Source organism: Polypterus senegalus, chromosome 10, assembly GCF_016835505.1.
Source record: "Polypterus senegalus isolate Bchr_013 chromosome 10, ASM1683550v1, whole genome shotgun sequence".
Taxonomy (NCBI): Eukaryota; Metazoa; Chordata; class Cladistia; order Polypteriformes; family Polypteridae; genus Polypterus; species Polypterus senegalus.
The window spans coordinates 86113781-86133524 of record NC_053163.1 but is presented as its reverse complement, the minus strand read 5'-3'; the positions used below and the strand labels follow the sequence as shown (position 1 = coordinate 86133524).

Genomic DNA, 19744 nt, shown 5'->3' with positions numbered 1-19744 from the left:
GTGGAAGTTTGATTATGTACTTCTTGCAGAACTGCTTCAGCTCAGTTACGTGTGTGGGTTTGGGCTTAAAGTTTATTTGGATCATCCCAAAATACCTTTCTTATCCATTCTGATGCAGAGATACTTCTTTCTAGTCACTTTCTTGCTACAAGATGCAACTGCTTTTCATTCTCAGTTGACAGACAGATGATGTGATATTTTCCTGATGTATCCTATGATATGTGTTTCCTTCACTGATGGCGAGCTTTCACAAATCACTACACCTACTCCACAAAGTTAGATCATTGGGATGAGGTGCTTTCTCATGGCCAGAAAGCTCAACATTTGCTTTATCCGTCCAAAGAACATTGTTCATTAACAGCTGAGAATCACATTACCAAGGAACGTTTGGCCATACTTGACTTGAGCTTCAATGTTCTTATTAGTTAGAAGTTGTTTCCGTTGTGTTAATTTCTCCAGGATCCTATTTTTGCCCAGTGTGTCCTTGATGGAGGAGACATAAAAACAGATATTTTCCAAGACAAGAGAGACCTGCTGCTCCACAGATGTTTTCCTTCAATACTTTGTGACTTCATTTTATCTCTTGTTCTTGGAAAGATTTTGACAGCACAGCACTAATGGAAACATAGGCAATTTTTACACACTTTCTCCATTTCGACAGTAAGGGTCTGACTGTAGTTTAGTGGAGCCCAAGATTCTTGGAAGTGGCTTTGTAGCCCTTTCCACACTGATAAACACCAACCACCTCTTTGTTTTAAATGTAGCGTGATGTTCCTCTGGAACCTGCATGTTGAGTATTTGCTCTGATTGAAAGAGCTAAAGTTGGATGGTTGACCTAAATCATGCCTGTTTTTTTTTATCCAAACTATTTAAACAGCTGATTGTAATTATCTCTTTAGCTGGATTGAGTTCACAAAGCAGGAACAATTCCTTTTTCACATGTGAAGATTGAATATTTGATTGAACGCCACATTAAACAAATTAAAGAAGATCCAAACTGTGATCTCAGACTTGTCTCTTTGCAACTACAACCCTCAAAGAGATCTCAGTAAATTCATTTTAAAAATTATTCAGTAATACTAAAAGCCAGATAGGAGGTAATTACTTTTTCACAACACTGTACATTCATCGTAGTGTAGCACCCGTTTGCTCCTTTGGCATTTACTGGGGGTGCTGACCTGAGTTCCTTTCAATATGCCTAGTATAGTAAGTTCTTGGCACTTTTTTTAATCCTTGTTTACCGTTTTTCTTTTCTCTAGATTTGATAGTTCAATAAACTGAATTTAAATACATTTACTGACACCTTAGCAAAACACTAATGCTCTATTCACCTCCTTTATCTATACCCAGTTAACACACAACAAACAATTACTCAGTCAATCAGTTTCAAATGTATGCTATTAAAGTCGGCCCTCGTTTATCGTGGTTAATCAGTTCCAGACTCTACCGCGATAAATGAATTTCCGTGAAGTAGTATTCTTTATTTATAAATCGAATATTTTCGCAGTTAGAGCATAGAAAACATGTTCCTGTTCCACAACCCCCCATGAAAGGTGAAAATCCGCAAAGTAAAAACCATACGTTTATATTGTTATTTTTATATTGACAAGCTTGGGTCACAGGTTTGCACAGAAACACAGGAGGTTGTAGAGACAGGGACTTCAAAACACTGCAAACAAACATTTGTCTCTTTTTCAAAGGTTTAAACTGTGCTCCATGACAAGACAGAGATGACAGTTCTTTCTCACAATTAAAAGAATGCAAACATATCTTCCTCTTCAAAGGAGTGTGCGTCAGGAGCAGAGAATATCAGAGAGAGAGAAAGAGAGAGAAAAGCAGACAATCAAAAATCAATAGGTGCTTTTTGGGCTTTTAAGTATGCGAAGCACTTCCCGACAAAGCAGCTGCAAGGAAGGGAGCAATGTGAAGGTAGTCTTTCAGCATTTTTTAGAGGAGCGTCCGTATCCTCTAGACCAGTGTGCGAACAGCCCCTCTGCTCACATCCCCTCCGTCAAGAGCAGAGAATGTCAGAGAGAAAAAAGCAAACAATCAAAAATCAATACGGGCTGTTACAGCTTTTAAGTGTGCGAAGCACCGCGTGGGAAGCATATCATATATCATTGAGGAGTTTTATTTAATACGTAATACGTGCTCTTATTGGGTAGCTTCTCAGCCATCCGCCAATAGCGTCCCTTGTATGAAATCAACTGGGCAAACCAACTGAGGAAGCATGTACCATAAATTAAAAGACCCATTGTCCGCAGAAATCCGTGAACCAGCGAAAAATCCATGATATATATTTAGATATGCTTACATTTAAAATATGCGATGGAGTGAAGCCGCGTAAGATGAAGCGCGATATAGCGAGGGTACACTGTATTCACAAATATATATATATATATATATATATGCATACACACACACATATACTGCATATATATATATATATATATATATATATAGGCGCACGGTGGTGCTGCTGCCTCGCAGTTAGGAGACCTGGGTTCGCTTCCGGGTCCTCCCTGCGTGGAGTTTGCATGTTCTCCCGTGTCTGCGTGGGTTTCCTCCGGCTCTCCGGTTTCCTCCCACAATCCAAAGACATGCAGGTTAGGTGGATTGGCGATTCTGAATTGGCCCTAGTGTGTGCTTGGTGTGTGGGTGTGTTTGTGTGTGTCCCGCGGTAGGTTGGCACCCTGCCCAGGATTGGTTCCTGCCTTGTGCCCTGTGTTGGCTGGGATTGGCTCCAGCAGACCCCCGTGACCTTGTGTTCGGATTCAGCGGGTTGGAAAATGGATGGATGGATGGATATATATATATATATATATATATATATATATATATATATATATATATATATATATAGTATATATAAACATTGGTAATATATTCACAATTATCTATATCAATGATACAGTAAATACTAATTAACATGGTAGTAGTAAATTATTAAATTAAAATCCTTGTGGTAGATAATACACGTGACCCAAACATTCTTTACATTACATGTTTGAAAATGCAATTTAATGAATAAGTAAATAAATCCCACTTTTTCATTAATGCTGGCAAAAAAGAAAGCTGAAATGAAAATTGTACCACAAAACATCGCTAGGTTGGCTTACTTATCACAGTCCTTGTAAATAACTGCGGCATGCTGCAATGTATCCAACAAGTTAGCTTCACATTGGAATAGGCTAGCAAACTTCTAGTTGAAGTCCGTAACAAAAATAACCAAATTTTCTTTTCTGTAACTTAACTTTAGTAATCTGGTGGACAACTTAATCATTCCTCATGTCATTTCTAAATATCTGTGCTACTCATCTATAACTTCTTTTTTTAATGCATTTTTTAATTCAGAATTATATAAATACAATATTGCAAATATTTCCTCCTTCCTGTACATGTTTTCGAAATGACCTTTGCAGAGGACAGGAAGATATGGAAACAGATGATCCGCTGTGGTGACCCCTAACAGGAGCAGCCGAAACACAAAGAAGAATTCAGCACATTTGATACATTCAGTACAGCTCTCTGTGCTTTACACACAAAAAAAGAATAAATAGCCATGTGAGTTGCTGTTTAGATAGCTAGATATAGTATATGTAAAAAAATAAAACCAGAAACTAATAAGATTCTACTGAAATAACAATAACAGCACTGACAATAATAACAGTAACAAATCAAAGTAAATAAATATACAGATTAACCGAAAAACTGCCAAACCATAATGAAGACAGAGTCGAAAACCAGGAGATTTAAGTGCACTGTAAACCAAAGTGAAATTGAAAGTCAAAATGTCAAGCACGAGCAAAAACCTGAAAAGAGTTATGACAAAAGAGTGTTTTGAATCTGCAATAGTAGATAGGAAATACTCTGTTTAAAGACCTTCTAACCCATCACATTGCAAATGGAAACAGAAGAGCATGAAAGTATAACAGAAGAAGAAATGCCCTAATAAATACAACAAATGCCAAAGCAGCATAGGCAGAAATGTTAAAGTATGGAGGAGAAAGAGAAGTTACATGGCTCCAGAACATCTTCTGGAAGGCATGGAACACAGGGGGGAATACCAGAGGGATGGGAAAGAAGTAGAACTGTACCGACATACTGTATAAAAAAGAGGACTGAACAAACAGTGATAACTCTAGAGGAATATGTTTGTCATCAGTAGTTTTAAAAATATATTCAAGTGTAATTGAAAGAAGATTGAGAACAGCAATAGGGAACACATTACAAGAATAGCAAGGGGCACATTGGTCAGGAAGACAAACACAAGATTGCACTTTCATTAAAAAGAATACTAATTAAGAAAAGTTTCTTGGTATTACTTGATTTAAGTGCAGCATTTGTCACAATGGAAGTACCAGAAAAATTAAAAAGGATCATTAAATGTATTCATCAAAAATGTGTAGAGATGGTACAATTAAATGGGCAAACATCAGAACAATGCAATATGGAAAAGGGAGATGGTCCGAGTCCTCTGTTATTTGTGATATATAGTATATGTTGATTATACCATTAATATGGGCAAGAATGAAAATATAAATGCAGAATTAGGATACTATAAGTTAAACCAAGCATCGACCCAGGATCTCAGATATGTAGACAATATAACATTAGGTGCAATAACTGAGAAACAGCTACAAAGGAAATTCATAAGATGGAAGAGCAAGCTAGATGCAAAATGTATAATAATAAATGTAGTTAAAAGTAAAATAGTGAAAAGAACAAGAAAAGAACAATCAAAGAAACAGAAAACAACCACAAATATATGAATTCCTCAAAGTAATAAAAAGTGAATATAGGGAGATATCCATCCATCCATCCATCCACTATATCCTAACTACCGGGTCACAGGGGTCTGCTGGAGCCAATTATAGGGAGATAGATTCAGAAATTAGAAACAGTATAAACACAGCAAATAAAGTCAATTATCAAATTAATAACAACTTAATAGGCAAGAAAGAGGCAAATATAAAGGCGAAGCTGTATCTACCGTATATAAAAACCACAAATGTACCCTCAATATTATACGCTGCAAATTATTGGCCGATACTGGATAAACAAAGACCTAAAATAACAGCAGTAGACACGAAGCATGGTAGATGGTAGATAAAATAAAAAGAGACAGGATAAGAAAGAAGAATGTGAAGAACTGGGAATGCAACCACACATGGAAACCAAAGAAGTGAAACGGTACAGTGGTATGGACACATACTAAGAATGAGTGAAACAAGGTATCCCAAAAAGTGTTTGAAATGAAGGGTGAAGGAACAAGACGGTGGGGGAGACTTTGAAATATGTGGGGAGAAAACATCAAAGAATCAGCCAGAATGAAAGAGATGACCATGGAACAAATGAAGATCCTGGCAAAAGATAGGAAGAAACAGAATCAGTGGCTGAAAACCCCAACACTGTAAGACATAACAGGAAGAACATCAAGTAAATAAGTAAGTACATAAGGTTATGACCTCTAAGGGCGTGATGTATGTCTAACAACGAAGAAGAAAAAAAAGGCTGCAATTTTAAAAACTAAATTGTGGTGAAAACGGCCCAAATAAATTAACAACACCAAACGTAAGACCCTGATCACAAAACTGATGTTAGTTTCAAAACCACAAGCTAAAAAAGCCCATGAGTGCCCAGAATTACTGAAAGATGAAGAAAAATGCACACAAAGAAATACCCAATTCATAACATTGTGTTTATTACTTTCATTTAGAATGTATTTATTTTTCATTAATTGTCTTCCTGTTTGTTAACTGTTTTGTTACCTTACTTTTGTGTTTTAATTGTCAAGTATTAGCTTGTGTCACATTAGACCTCTTATTAATAGCTAATAATTATTTTGTTCCTTTTTTGGTTGCATTAGCTTCTTTTTAGACCTTTATTTAGAGTTTCGAAGGCGATAGATTGAGAACCTAAAGTTAGTTTTTGTAACTAAATCTTAATTTTGTTTTATTTTTCTTTTTACCATTATCATCACCATATTGTGTTGGTATGGCAGACACGTTCTTCTTCTCTGGTTGGTAGGACCACATCTGAACCTGTAGCAGTGTGTCTTCAGAGGTCATGAACCTTGCCAAGTTACTTCTTGGGGTTAAAAGGCACTCGGAGAGGTCATTTTCCTGTCCGAGCTGACAGATTCCAAATCAGACTTTTTACTTAGTGCTTTTTTGAAATATTTGTGAAATCTCTGGATTTTTAATTCTTGTCTATATTTTTTGACTTTCATTTTTGTCTCATGTTTTGGTGATGGTGTGGTTGACTTCTGAATTCTCAGTCTTTATTTATTTATTTTTGGGTTTGCTGCGCCACAGCAACTATTTCAAACCTTTTTCTTAGTTCGCTAGCATAACATCTTGTGGTTTCTTGTCTTTACCTGAGTATATTGAACCCAGGGGGACAGGGCCTCCTAGTTATGTAGGCGTGCTACCATTAGGACAGTATCTTGGGTTCCTTTCTGTTTGTCTGGTCTCTCTTTAACTACACTGGTTTGTCTTCCCTTCAGTAAAGTTCTCTGTTATTGTCTTGTCTTCTTTTATTAAAAGCCTTAAATTTTCTTCCTTAAGTTTGCAGTTTGCTTGTATTTTGGAAGTTTTACCTTCCCTTGGACTATTTAGTTCTGTTTAGTTTGAAATGGACTTTTTTCACGTTTATACATTTATTTGATCATTCACTTGGTATTATTTTAAGGTTTATTTCCATGCTTTTGTTTATTTATTTTCTTGATAGCTCTTGTGTGTCTATTCTGCTGGTATTTTGTTCAAGATTTTTTTCCACCCTTTTGCTAATTTTCGTAATAACATTTGTGTTCTTTATTAAGTAATTATCATACATTTATCTCGTCCTGTTTTCTCTGGAAGAGTTCCACAGCTTGCTCCTTTCGCAGACTCCCTAAAATAATAACACAAAGGAGTTTAATGGAGTGAAGGGCAGGAATGAACCAGAGCCATTAAAAGAGATGAAGGATTAAAAAGTTATTCAGCCGTTTAATCCTGGAGAAATTTGTGAACCAAGTCTGAGAATGAGCTAGGCTCCTGTGTTTTTTTTTTTCTCACACACACACATCTATGCTAAATTATTTTGGAGAGAAAAGCTTGCTGACAAAGGAAGAACATGAGAGCAGTGTCCAGACAGTACCAGAGGTGGGAGTGGAGCCAGCATTGTTGAGTGGCAGGCCCTCCCCACCGCCACATCGCACTGCCTTAAGAAGGCTACATGTTTAGGAAGTGAAGGTACTAGTCTTTATAGAATGGCTAGTATTTTTGAAATATGTTTCTGAAAAAAAGGAAAGTGGCCTAGAAATAAGTGTTCATCTTTAATGTTCTCCTGTGTTCAATGCAGTTGATTACCCTTGGTATGGGAAAACAATACACCACAGTTGTGGAATGGGCAACCATGCTGCGGAGTCTTATATTACCCAATTTCTGAAGGATCTGGGTACAATGAAAACCACAGTATATTGTGACAAGAAAAATAAGTAAGACCTGATCTTCAGGAAGATCAAAGGAAGACTCAAACATCATTGGGCTGCTGAGTTTGAACTTCCCTTTTACGATGAGAGTCTGTGCCAGTTATTGAAGCTGACTGAACTGACAATATATGAGAGTCTACCTCTGGGTTAAATGTATACGGTACTGTAAATGTAAATTGGTTTTGTGAACAATTACACAAATAGCTTTTAAGTATTTGAGGAAGTCCTTGTTATCTCCACAGGGAGAAGGAGTAACCGTATCGCATGTAATGGTTTGAATTACCTGCCACAGGCTTCTGATGCCTTTGGAGTCTTGAAAGTGACTCTGGATTTACCTCCCATAGCATTCACTTCTATTATAATGAAATACTTTCAGAAACTGAACAAGGCTCACATAATAGCCACACTCAACCATGCTGGATCCCCTCCAGTTTGCTTACCGTCCTAATGGCTCCATCAGCAATGCTATAGCTACTGCACACCACCTGCCACACCTAGCGTTAGGGGTCCCAAAGCATGCTGATCATAAAAACACTTCCAAAAATGCCCACCATGGGGAAATTTCAAATCAAACCCTACTAGATATGAGGGCAAACTCTGGATCTTTATAAAATAAAAATATTTATTCTATCTAAATGCTCTGGTACACTGTGAAGCTCCAAAGAGCACAAATGGCATAACGGAGTTGCCAGCAAAGGCGATCCCAGGTGAACGAAGTCTCAGTATAGTAATCCAAGGCAAGGTCAAAAATCCAGAAAATCACAATAAGCTTAAGCACAGCAAAAACACAAGCTAACTCAACACTCCTTCTAAAATAAACTACCAGGAATTGTGGAAGACCATCTGGATTTAAAGGGCAGATCCTGGCAGATGGCTCTGTCTCTTGGGGGACCACCCACAAAACAAATGGAACATGGCATAGGCATAGAAATCAAAGCAGACAATAAACACAAGTAACATTAACATAGTTCAACAGCTCAGAACTGAACAAAAAAGACATTAAACAAAACTTTGAATCCAAGCTAGAGAAAGAATTCTGACTTACCTTTGGCAACCCAACCACTTTCACAAAGTCCAAAAAGTACATCTACCCCCATGGGAAAGGCAACAAGGGCAAGACTAAAAGACCTGGAACTGGTCCAACAGGCAATGTGAGAAGGTCATCTCCTGGTGGTCCCAGCAGGGCAAACAACTAAGCCCCACCTCCTGGCAGACACACCCTTGTCAGTCCAAGTTGCATACAATGTCACCAACACCTTTCTTCTGAGTACTGCTGCCCCAGCAAGGCTGCGCTTTGAGTCCCTTAAGACTCAGGACTGTTTTGCCAAGTACAGCATGAACCACATCATTGAGTTCTTGGAAGACATAACAGTGATGGGCTCATAAGTGGAGATGATAAGACAGCTTACAGATAGGAGGTCAAATAACTTGTAGACTGTTGTAAGAACAATAACTTGACCTTGAATGTCAACAACAAAATGGAAATCACTGTCAAGGTCCCTGGGGTGTTGAAGCTTATCATGGCAGTGTGTGTTTTAAAATACAATTGCAGCCCTATTTAAATTATTAAATCACTTTCCACAAGGTCCACAGTAGAGATATTAAGACAAAGAAATAATGGTACTAAAGAAAGAAAACCACATTTTTTATGCTGGCTTACACACCTACATGAAAACAGCAGAAGGAAGCTTATGGAACAATAAATATAGATAGAATTATAGTTCAATCAGTTGTAAGTGTTGTAATATATAGACTGGCACCCTGACTGAAATGAGGGGTGACGCATTACCCTTCCGGGAGGACATAATGTATGGATCGCACAGATGGAGGTGCAGTCTGGCTAGGATGGGTCTGAACTGAATGAAGCTTTTCTGACAAAAGAGTCAGTCAATCCCCAACATGGCAGTTGGTGTTGTTTCTCTGGCATGGCTCCATTTTGGACACCAGCAGGATTGTATAGAACTTGTAGTTCAGGAGGGTAGTCTGTTGGGGTCCTTGGGTGCTGTCAGGAGAAGACCCCTCTGCTTTTTGGAACTTCTACATTAGCCACTGTGTAATGCAGTGGCATCGGAAGTACAACAACAACATTTATTTATATAGCACATTTTCACACAAAAAGTAGCTCAAAGCGTACCCAGATCTAGAATGAAAGAAGCTGCCTTAGCTCGAACTGAGAGTTGGAGTAGAGAGGAGGTGGACAAGGCTCTTATGGGAGGTGTGGAAGGACTGAGAAAAGAATTCAGTTGTTTTGTATTTGGGTAGTGCTGGACGAAGGAAAATGTGAAGTTACTGTTCTGTAAGTAAAAATCACTTTCTTGTGAACTCGTGTTGGTGACATTGTATCTGGGGTTTTGGGGATTAGTGACACACCCTAGACGTCACTTAGTAATCAATACATCTCAGTCATTTGTGCATTTAATAAGCTTTGTACTTATAAACATAACGTGCCTGAATTTGTATTCTTTCATAAACAAAATATTTTTATACTTTTATTATTATTATTATTATCATTATTATTATTATTATTATGCTGATGACTCCTTTATAATTATTCATTCTGACTCTGTGTTTCCTTAGAATGCTGTATCAGTCTATGAGAAAGTATTTCTTGGGTCCTACCAAAACAAATGCTGAAAAAGTGCTATGTTTTCAGAGTTTTCTAGCAAAGGGAGGGACAAAGCCTCAAACCACTGAATGATTTATTGTGCCAAAGCAGATTATTTTAAAGTTATAAAAACTGTATTCACACTGTGGCACTTGGGACCCCACAAAAATCAATCCTGCTCAGCGTCAGGCTTTTGAATTTCATCCATCTGTAACCTTTCACACCCCAAACTTCTTCACGCTCTGATGGCACCTGTTGTTTTTGTGATTGTAACGTTGCAGCCGTAGCTTTGTGGCAATGCTGCAGGTGGAACTTCCTTTCTACAGTTCATTTCCCAACATGGAATCTGGTGCAATCATTGAGATAACACTCCCTGCTGGACAATCTTGTCTTTTCTTCAGGGGTGAAGGTTTCAGAAGCAAAATGGCTCTCATAGAGTTTTTATATGACTTATTTTGTCATTCTCTTTGGTTATTCCACAGCTCCTGCCGCCTTTTTAAGCTGATCATTATGACACTGTGTACTGCTAGAAACAAGGTGCATGTGCTGAGTTGCATGTGATGTTATGGTGGTCATCTAATGTAAGGTTGAGTTGCTTGTTTATAGACATAGATTTGCGTTTGAAGCTTACCGGTGAATCTAACTGGCCTCCTGTGGCTGAGTGTATGGGTTTATATACAACTAGCTTTACTTCTGAGAGACTCTTCCTCGCTAAGATGCTCTTTTTATACCCCATTATGTTACTTGACCTGTTGCCCGTTAACCTATCTTGTTGTAAAATGTTCCTCCAGCTGTTTCGTTTTAGTACCACTTACTTTTCCAGACTTTTGTTACCCATGTCCCAACTTTTTTGAGATGTGTTGCTGCCATCAAATTCAAAACCGATATGTTTTCTGTATTCTATTGTGAATAAGATATGGGTTTATGAGATTTTTTTAAATAATTGCATTCTGTTTTTATTTACATCTTACACGGCATCCCAACTTTTTTGGAATTGGGGTTGTAGAAATGTGCCCCATGATGGACACACACAGTCTCTAGGGTTGGCTCCTGCCTATGACCTTCGAAAATGGATTCATAGATGATAGTTTCTGCAACCTGGCATTGTCAAGAGTTTTCCCTAAGCCCATATTCCTTTAGTTAATTCAATAATGTATTAATCTGTTTCATGTATGCACATAAAGAAGTCTTTTGTATATTACTGTACTCTGTGCACTGCTTATTTTTTCCCTTTCTGCACTTTCTGTAAGGCCCTGTCTTTATTATCCATATAACTCAAATCAATTCTGTGAGCCCTGGATGTGATTCTCCTTCTTATGCTGCTATGGTCCACTATGCTGTGAAAAATGTTAATGGCATTCAAGGTTTAAAGCCAGGTGAAGAAGAGGAAGGAAGAATGCCTTATAAAACAGAATATGGTAAATTGCTGGGCACAAGGAATTTGCCTGTAGACACTGCAACAAAGATTATATTAGGACTCCTGCTAACTTCCTGGCAGGCCCTTTGGAAAAATGATAGCTTTACAGGACACAGCCTGGCGCTTTCTGGGCTGCTGCGGGCATGTAAGTATGGCAGCCTGATCAGTCAAATCCAATAAGATAAGCTCATTGTGTGGGCAGAACTTGCAGGCAGCTTTTTTATTTTAACCCTTTTGTGATCTGCACTGAAGCTGTGTATGTGTGTTGGGGGTGGGAGGTGAGGGGCAAGCTGTAGTTGGCCAGGAGGAAAGGCTTTGTTGTACTATAGAAACACTGCAAGGCCGTCAGGTTGCTATGGAAATGCTTTGTTTGTGTCATCAGAAAGGGGGCTGGGAAGCGTTTTACATTTGTTACAAAACGTACCATAGTGATGCGTGGCCAGTAAGGACTTAAAAGGGATGCCCAGAATAGAATCTTTTTGGGCTTTCGTTTCTGATTTGGACAACAGCTCTAAGCTCATTGAGCTCTGCCCATAGGAAACAAGAAAGCCCATTGAGCACCAGCGTTGTTTCTTGTTTGAGCAGTTCAAACACTGCAGATGGCGTTGGTTGTGCTGTGCAGCTAAATGTTCCAGACGAGGTGCCTATCCAGGATTGGCAGCCAGCCAGTCACAGACAAGCAGGCCAGTTTGAATAAGGCCATTTCACTGGCAGCGGTCAGTCAGATAGCCTCTCCAGCAGAAGAGGTTAAGTGCCAAGAGAAAGAATGGAGTTGGCAGCATTGACAACAGTCAGGAAGTACACACAGAGATCCGTTCACAGATTTTTTTGTTGTGTCTTTAAATTGAGAGGCTGGTTGTTTCATGTGCTGGGAAAAAAAATGTCTTGCCTCATTCACCACAACTGTCGAATCAGCATTGCACATTTCTATCGTACACGGTCGGTCCACTGGCACTTGGGTCACTCAAGATAAATAGTTATTTCCTGGCTCAGCCTAAATGGCTAATTGTAAATGCTTGGGACGTTTAACTTTGACTTTACATGCAAATTTATGGCACAATTGCCGTTGTCTAATTGGAGAGTCTCCAGGCATTGCTGCTGCTGCATAATATTTGACTGTATTTTAATTTTACAGGCTCAGTGAAATCGTATTAGGCCTTCAGATAGCAGTGCGCAGCTGGGTGAGTGGTGACATGTGCTGTAGAGACATAAAACGGTGGTAAAAAAATAATAAATAGGGATTCTTGTTATGAGTCTGTCTGGAAAGCCATGGGCTAAAATGCCTTCATAAAAAATATAAAAGATATACAGCCATACTTTATTATTCCCCCAATATTTTTGTATTGTCTTGTAATATTATAAATTGTTTTGTAAAATCAACCATATTTAAATGGTTAAAAGAATAAAAGTTGAATTGGCAAATAACTTTAGATCTTAATCATTTATTGTAACATTACTCTACGTTTGAAAAACCATTGACCACCATTGCTATACGTCACTACATTTTTGTATTCTTACTCAAGTGTGATACTAGAAGGAGAATTCTTAATGAAAACGACAACATGTATTTATCTGTGTGAGACCACCGAAAACCATGGAGGAAACACACACAATCTTGGCTGGAGCATGCAAACTCCACAGATCAAGGCACTAACACTGAGGTCCAAGTGCTGTAATGTAGCAGTGTGCCACTGTTCCTGCGTAGATTACATAAGAACATAAGAAATTTGACAAACAAAAGGAGACCATTAGTCCATCAAGCCCATTTGTTTAGCTAAGAGCTAAGCTGACCCAATGTCTGATCCAGATTCTTCTTAAAGGTTGTCAAGGTTTCTACTTCAACTACATGTCTCGTTAGTTCAGGGGGGTCAAACTCCGGGCCTGGTTGGCCGCAGTGGCTGGAGGTTTTCATTCTAACCCTTTTCCTAATCAGTGAGCAGTTTTCACTGCTAATTAACTTCTTTTCCAATCATTTTAATAGCCCTGTTTTTAAGGATTCAGCCCTTTGAATTGATTCTTTTCTTTATTAAATGACTGCCAAACAGAAATGTGATGTGAAATGAGCCAACATTTCACTCCAGCCAGTTTCTTAATGAGAAGACCATTCTTGCTGTGAATTAAGCTCATTATTTATTCCTTGTTGCTTGTTGCTGCTCTCATTCTGCCACAGCAGACATTTTCAAAATTGTCGATTTTGTTTTTTGTAAGAATTCTGTCAAGACGTTTTGATGAGCTGAGAGATCAACCTTGCTTTATTTTCATATACTGTGTGATGGGCACAGGTGAGCTGGTCATGTGGTGGTTTGTTTTGTGACTTATTACTGTTTGGCTGCTAATTAACTCTTTCAGGGCGGATGTCGACTTTTGTCGAAATTCATGGGTAGAGGATGGTAATCAGCTGTAAAACTCGCTGATACGTTTTAGTTTCACTCTTTTTGCTAGAAGGAAAGTTAGCTTCCTTGATCTGACTTTGATCTCCTTCACGTGAATGAGTAGCAAAGAGCAAACAACCTCTAAAATGGCATCGACATCTGCCGAGAGACCAAAATGAACGTGCAAAGCAAAATACTCTGCAGGTGACATTTCGTGTATTATCGCTGAATCGGACTCTGAATTGTCAGAATGTGATTTTGATGGAAGTGATCTGGAGATGGAGATCGAAAACAAAAGTGAGGTACCAGCGTCAGCTGATTGTAGTGCTGAACAGGTTCATGTAGCTTATAAACCTATGGTAACGTTCGCCTAGGAGGATACCAGCACTTACAATGACAAGAGGTACGAATCAGATTGTATCACACTCTGACTGCCACCAGCCCACGAAGATAGCCAGGCAGCCTGCCCGCCATGTCGAGCCACCCCCGAGCAGCTGCTAGAGACGACAAACCGGCACCAACAGCAGCCACAGCATGCAGCAACAGATATTATACCGTATTTACGCGTGTACCATGCGCACATTTTTTCCCGAAAATTAGCATTAGAAAATCAGGTTCGCGTCATACACGAGGAAATGTAATTCTGTAATGTTTACTTCTTCTGCTTGAGCTCGCTTGCTCGCACACTCGTGCTCTCTCTCGATTGCGCTCTCTCTCTCTCCCTAAACGCTTCCTATACAATCATAACGCGCGTCGTACACGGGGCAAAACGATTTTCGCGGTTTTCTTTGTAAAAATTAGGGTGCGCATCTTAAAAAAGGGCGCATGATATGTGAATAAAAACGGTATGTTGATTTATGTGTGAAACCATTGCCTTGTTAGCAGATTTGTTTGGAAAAATATTCAGCCATCAAAGAGTTAAGGAATAAAACTACTAAGGGAGCTTGAGTCAAGTTAATTAAAACTAAGGCAAAAATAGTTAATTAGCAGCAAAAACTGGTGACTAATTAAGAAGATGGTTAGAATGATAACCTGCAGCCACTGTGGCCTTCCAGGACTGGAGTTTGACACCCCTGCGGTAGTTCGTCCCAGAGTCCCATAACTCTTTGTGTAAAGAAGTGCTTCCCAGCTTCATTTTTAAACGCAGATGTTTTAAACTTACTGTATATAGCTTGATCACAATTGTGACCATACTTTGGCTGATTTTCCTAACTAAATCTTATATTTTCTAAGTGTTGTACAGAGTACCCAACAGCCATACTTGTGTAAAAGTAATATAACATTTCGGGAAAGTGACTCAGGTAAAAGCAATATTTGGCTATTAGAAATCTACTTAAGTAAAAGTTTTCAAGTGTCTGACATTAACTGTACTTTAGTATGAAAGTAAACGTAGAATCTCTTCAGAGTAACTTCTTTTTGCATGTGAGTCGTCTCACAATCACTAAAGTATGAGCCAAATAGCTGCAACTTGAAGCAGGGACATTCAGCGTGAATGGACATCTTAATGAATGCGTCTTAATTCAGTGGGTAGGTGCTAATTGAACAGGCACTAATACAGATTTCCCCCACTTTAAGAAAGACCTAGTCCTTCTCTGAAATCTCCTCTGTAAAGTGAACTTTCATAATATGAACACTCAGTTACAAATGTAAATGGAAAACATTTTAAGCATTCCCTAGCCCCAAAAACAATGACCAGTTTTGTTCTAATAACACCGTCCTACATGAAAATCGGTAGAATTATTTTAATAATAACATTGGTCATCAAAACAAACTAAAATGAGGCACTGGCCTAGACTTTATCACTTCTAACTTCACTTTCAGAGGAATGGCCTCTCGGTACTTGTTGGGCTTTTCCAACTAGTTCAGGATAATGTGAAAAGCTATGTAAGCAACACACATGACAAAGTAAATGAACTGCACCACCTGAACACACAAGTGCACCTCTCTGCAGCCGGGAGGACGTTGTTTGAACTCAGCATTAACTTTAACTGAGATTGTGATTGTCCATCTCCAATATCCAGTTCCAACGTGTTTGTGGACAGCATCTAAACTCAGCATCAGCTCAGAGAATGACTGAGCCCCGGACTGCATGTTATCAACGTCCAGCCCCGCCCTAAACATCCAGCCACACCCTTTATCATTTATTCCCTTATTCTGCAAGCTGCAGTGAAATGTTCAAGGAATGACTGTATAGATAACAAGGCGCAGATATGAAAGCCTTTGTTTCAGTTCAATGTTTTTCAATCTTTGGGTTGACACAACCCAATTTTTCACATGCCAGTGTGTTCCTGACCCACCCTGTGGGATCCCCCTCCATGTGAATTTAGTGCAATCATCTGAGCAGGGGGAGTGAGGTGGTTCCTCTCGGTGAATTGAACACGACTATCAAAGCACTCCTGCATGATCACCAGAGCCTTAGATGAATTGAGCGTGACTGTCGATGCTTTTCCTCCTTGATCATTTGAGCACGATTGCCAGGGCTGGGGTTGGGGATGACGTCAAGGATTGGCCGTGATCAGCCTGCGATGTTGCCACTGTGAATCAAGTGCAACTGTCAGCCCATCGGTTGGGAAATGCTGTTGTAGATAATTTGCTGAGCAAAGCATTGTGCATATTTCCGTAGCCCGTTTGTTTTCTGTTTTTTTATTGTAATAAATGACTCTATTAGAGTAAAGGCAGCCATTGGGTTTGGAAGTGTAGTGAAGTGAAAGTAGACAGACAATTTTATGTTCAAGTAAAGCAGAAATATTCTCAAAACACACTGAAGTACAAGAACAACGAATTTCTACTTTGTTGCTATAAAATACTGCACCTCCTGTAACTCTTACATATTCTTTTCATGTTCTTGACCTGGTAATTCTGCTCTTCTGTTGCAGCTCTCATCATCCTGTTCTACTTGGTGCTCTACGCGTTCCTGGCTGCAATGTTTTCTGTCTGTATGTATGCTTTGCTGTTGACCATCAGCCCATACAAGCCCACCTACAGGGAGAGGGTGGTCCCTCCAGGTAAAAGTCACTACGTGTGTGTGGGCACTAGACTGCATATAGCTAATTTATATCAGATCTGTTGGATTAGGAAGCAATCTGCTTGGCACACATAAAGAGACAAATTCCTATGGATGGTTGCACTGGAATGGCACACACTGGAGTAAGGCTACACTTGAACTGTGACTTTTAAAGCTAGAAGTTTTTTGTTATTTCCCCCACTGACATCTCTTTGTTGGCCTAGAGCTTCTTGTAGCACCATATTAGACATTTGTCTCGAGTGTAATGCTAATAACATTTTCTGTTAAAGTTATTAAAGGTTTTACTTTGCTACAATAGTAAAAAAAAACACGAGAGAGAACCCAAAGTTTAAAGGAAGTGATAATCCAAGAAGCCCACTGTCTGCGCCTCCTTTAACAGTTTTTTTTTTTTTAACACCTTGTTTCTCTGATGGGGTGGATTGCCCGCTTGCCACCTATTGATTACCACCTTTATCACATGCCTTGCTCTTCCACGAACCTGACATTTTATTTCTGACAATGAAAATTTATTGCACAACCCTCTCCTGTCTCCAGAGTCCATTGTGCCTGTTGGGATCCCCTTTAGCTAAGCCCCTGAAATTCTTGCAGGTTCATGGTTGGCTCTTGTTAGGCACATACACTCCAGGATACAACTGTCCCTTGGTGCCAATGCACCCTTGAGTGACAAATAGCCAAGCGGAGACTATATTCTGCCATGTAATAGGTTGGAGAGTAATGGCTATATTTGAGAGGCCTCATCTTGAAAAGTGCAGCATGGTGCTAACTCTCCTGACCTAACACAACATGCTTGTCCCCATTGACAAAGAAGCATTTGTGCTTTCAAACCAGTCTCCTTGACCTCTCTCATTTTCCGTGGTACCTTCTGGTAAATTGGTTCTGTGGCACACTACATTTAAGGAGCTTACCACCCCTAAACTATACCCGTTTGCAGATCTCAACTCCTCCTCCTAGTGCACATTTTCCCATCTTTCTTAGCAATTGTCCTTTATCTGAGCCACCCTTACCTCCTTAGCAATAACTTTGCCAACTAAGCAACGTTTCATAACAGATTACATTTATGTGTGTACACTTTTTAAAAACAATTTTAAAGTTTATTCAAAAAACACATTTATTGAATAGGATAAAAATCAAGATTTATAGGAAAACATTTAGTGAAGAAAGGAAGTGTTGCATGAATGTAAGTCTCCCTTATGTGAATCTCTCTGCTGCTTTTATAGGAGTGATGATCTCTCCCTGCGTGGAAGGCTTTGACATTGCCTTTAATGCTTCTGATTCCGAATCCTGGAAAAAGTACAAGGAGGCACTGGATTATTACCTCAATCGTAAGTTGCTGACATGCTTCCTTAAAAAAACAGGCGTGCGCTACACTTTTTGGATTTTCCAGTATTAGTAGAACAGAACCGTTCCTTCTGGAGCTGTTCATGAACGCCTTGACACATGGAGCAAGCCGGGAGTGATTCAGCCAATGGTCTCTGCGACTGAATGGCAATGTAAAAGCAGCGCTAGTACTTAAAGGCTAAAAGGCAACATGGGTGTGTTCTGTGTGAGGCAGCGACTGCAGCTAGCGTCCACCTCAAAGCTGTACTGGTGCACCCGAGCAATAAATTACCCACACCAGAGGTGATGTAGTCTGGGAAGTGATAAGAAGGACAAAGCCATGTAGTTACTTCAATTCAAGGAGTGGTAGTGGCAAGGAGATATAGACGACAGAGACAAATCAAAATCTGGAGACAAAATATACTAAAAAATGATTATCTTAAAAACCATACCCTCTAGTTTTAAAGGTTTTAGGAAACTTGCAAAGGATGCAAAACACATTTTATTACACTCAATCTGTAAAATGTGGATTAGTGTTAGAAAATAGAGATGATGGCCAACAATGCAGAAGGTAAAATATGAAAGAACTGATTATGGTGTCTGCGCTGGGCTTGCCCGGGGTTTGTTTCCTGCCCTGTGCCCTGTGTTGGCTGGGATTTGGCTCCAGCGGACCCCCGTGACCCTGTAGTTAGGATATAGTGGGTTGGATAATGGATGGATGGATGGATGATTATGGTGTAGGGCCATCACATGTCACCAGACCAGCTTGTGTCTGCCTCATAATAGAAATTAAGATTAGAGGAAATCCTGCAGCAACATCATTTTACAAGAAAGTTAAATAGCTCATGCTTTCTTAGCAGACGACGTGCTACTGTTTCAGATGTTGTTCCAGAGAAATTTTAAATGCTCATGTAGGACAAAATAGTACTGTCCTTCATTTGTTTGGCATGGCACGTGAGAGCAGCTGCAGTGCAGCCCTGATTTGAAATCATTGACTGCACATATAACACCAAACTGGAATATCTTAGGAAACTACAGGGTGACATCTCTGTTGAGCAACAAGGCTTCCTCATCAGTTTGTAACATCCATGTCTCCCCCCACAACAGAACAGTAATAACCACAATCGAAAGTCACTCTTCTTGGCACTTGCCCAGACACTGAGTTATCTAGTCTTGGATTTTTTTTATCACCTAAAGGCTACACTTACTGTACATGTACCTAAAAAACAATGGCAACATGTCCACTCCTTCCTTTATAATCCATTGTCAGCACTGTTCCCTGCACTCTCCACTTCAGTATAGCCAGAGTTCAACTGCCGTTCTCTGTAACAGGCTCACTATGGCTTTGGGTGTGGTCCAAATTTAGGCTGGAGGACCCCTGTACTCCACAGGGGATTGTAATGCCACACGTTAGCAGCAAACTTCTGTAGCAGAGTGGGGAACGGGTGCCACATTGAGTCCTGTCTTGCTAAGGACAGTGAGGTGCACAAGCAGGAAACACTGTATGCACAATCACCATGTTTGTTTTGTTTAA

General features: G+C 39.5%; 1 protein-coding gene across 1 annotated transcript in view; it reads left to right on the top strand.

Annotated features, from left to right (window-relative positions):
• Positions 1-19744, top strand: part of atp1b4 (ATPase Na+/K+ transporting subunit beta 4) — a 63518-nt gene that overhangs the window by 31608 nt on the left and 12166 nt on the right. The window contains exons 4-5 of the mRNA XM_039766075.1: positions 16745-16873; positions 18111-18215. Coding sequence (XP_039622009.1) covers positions 16745-16873; positions 18111-18215 — 234 coding nt within the window. The remainder of the gene's footprint in view (positions 1-16744; positions 16874-18110; positions 18216-19744) is intronic.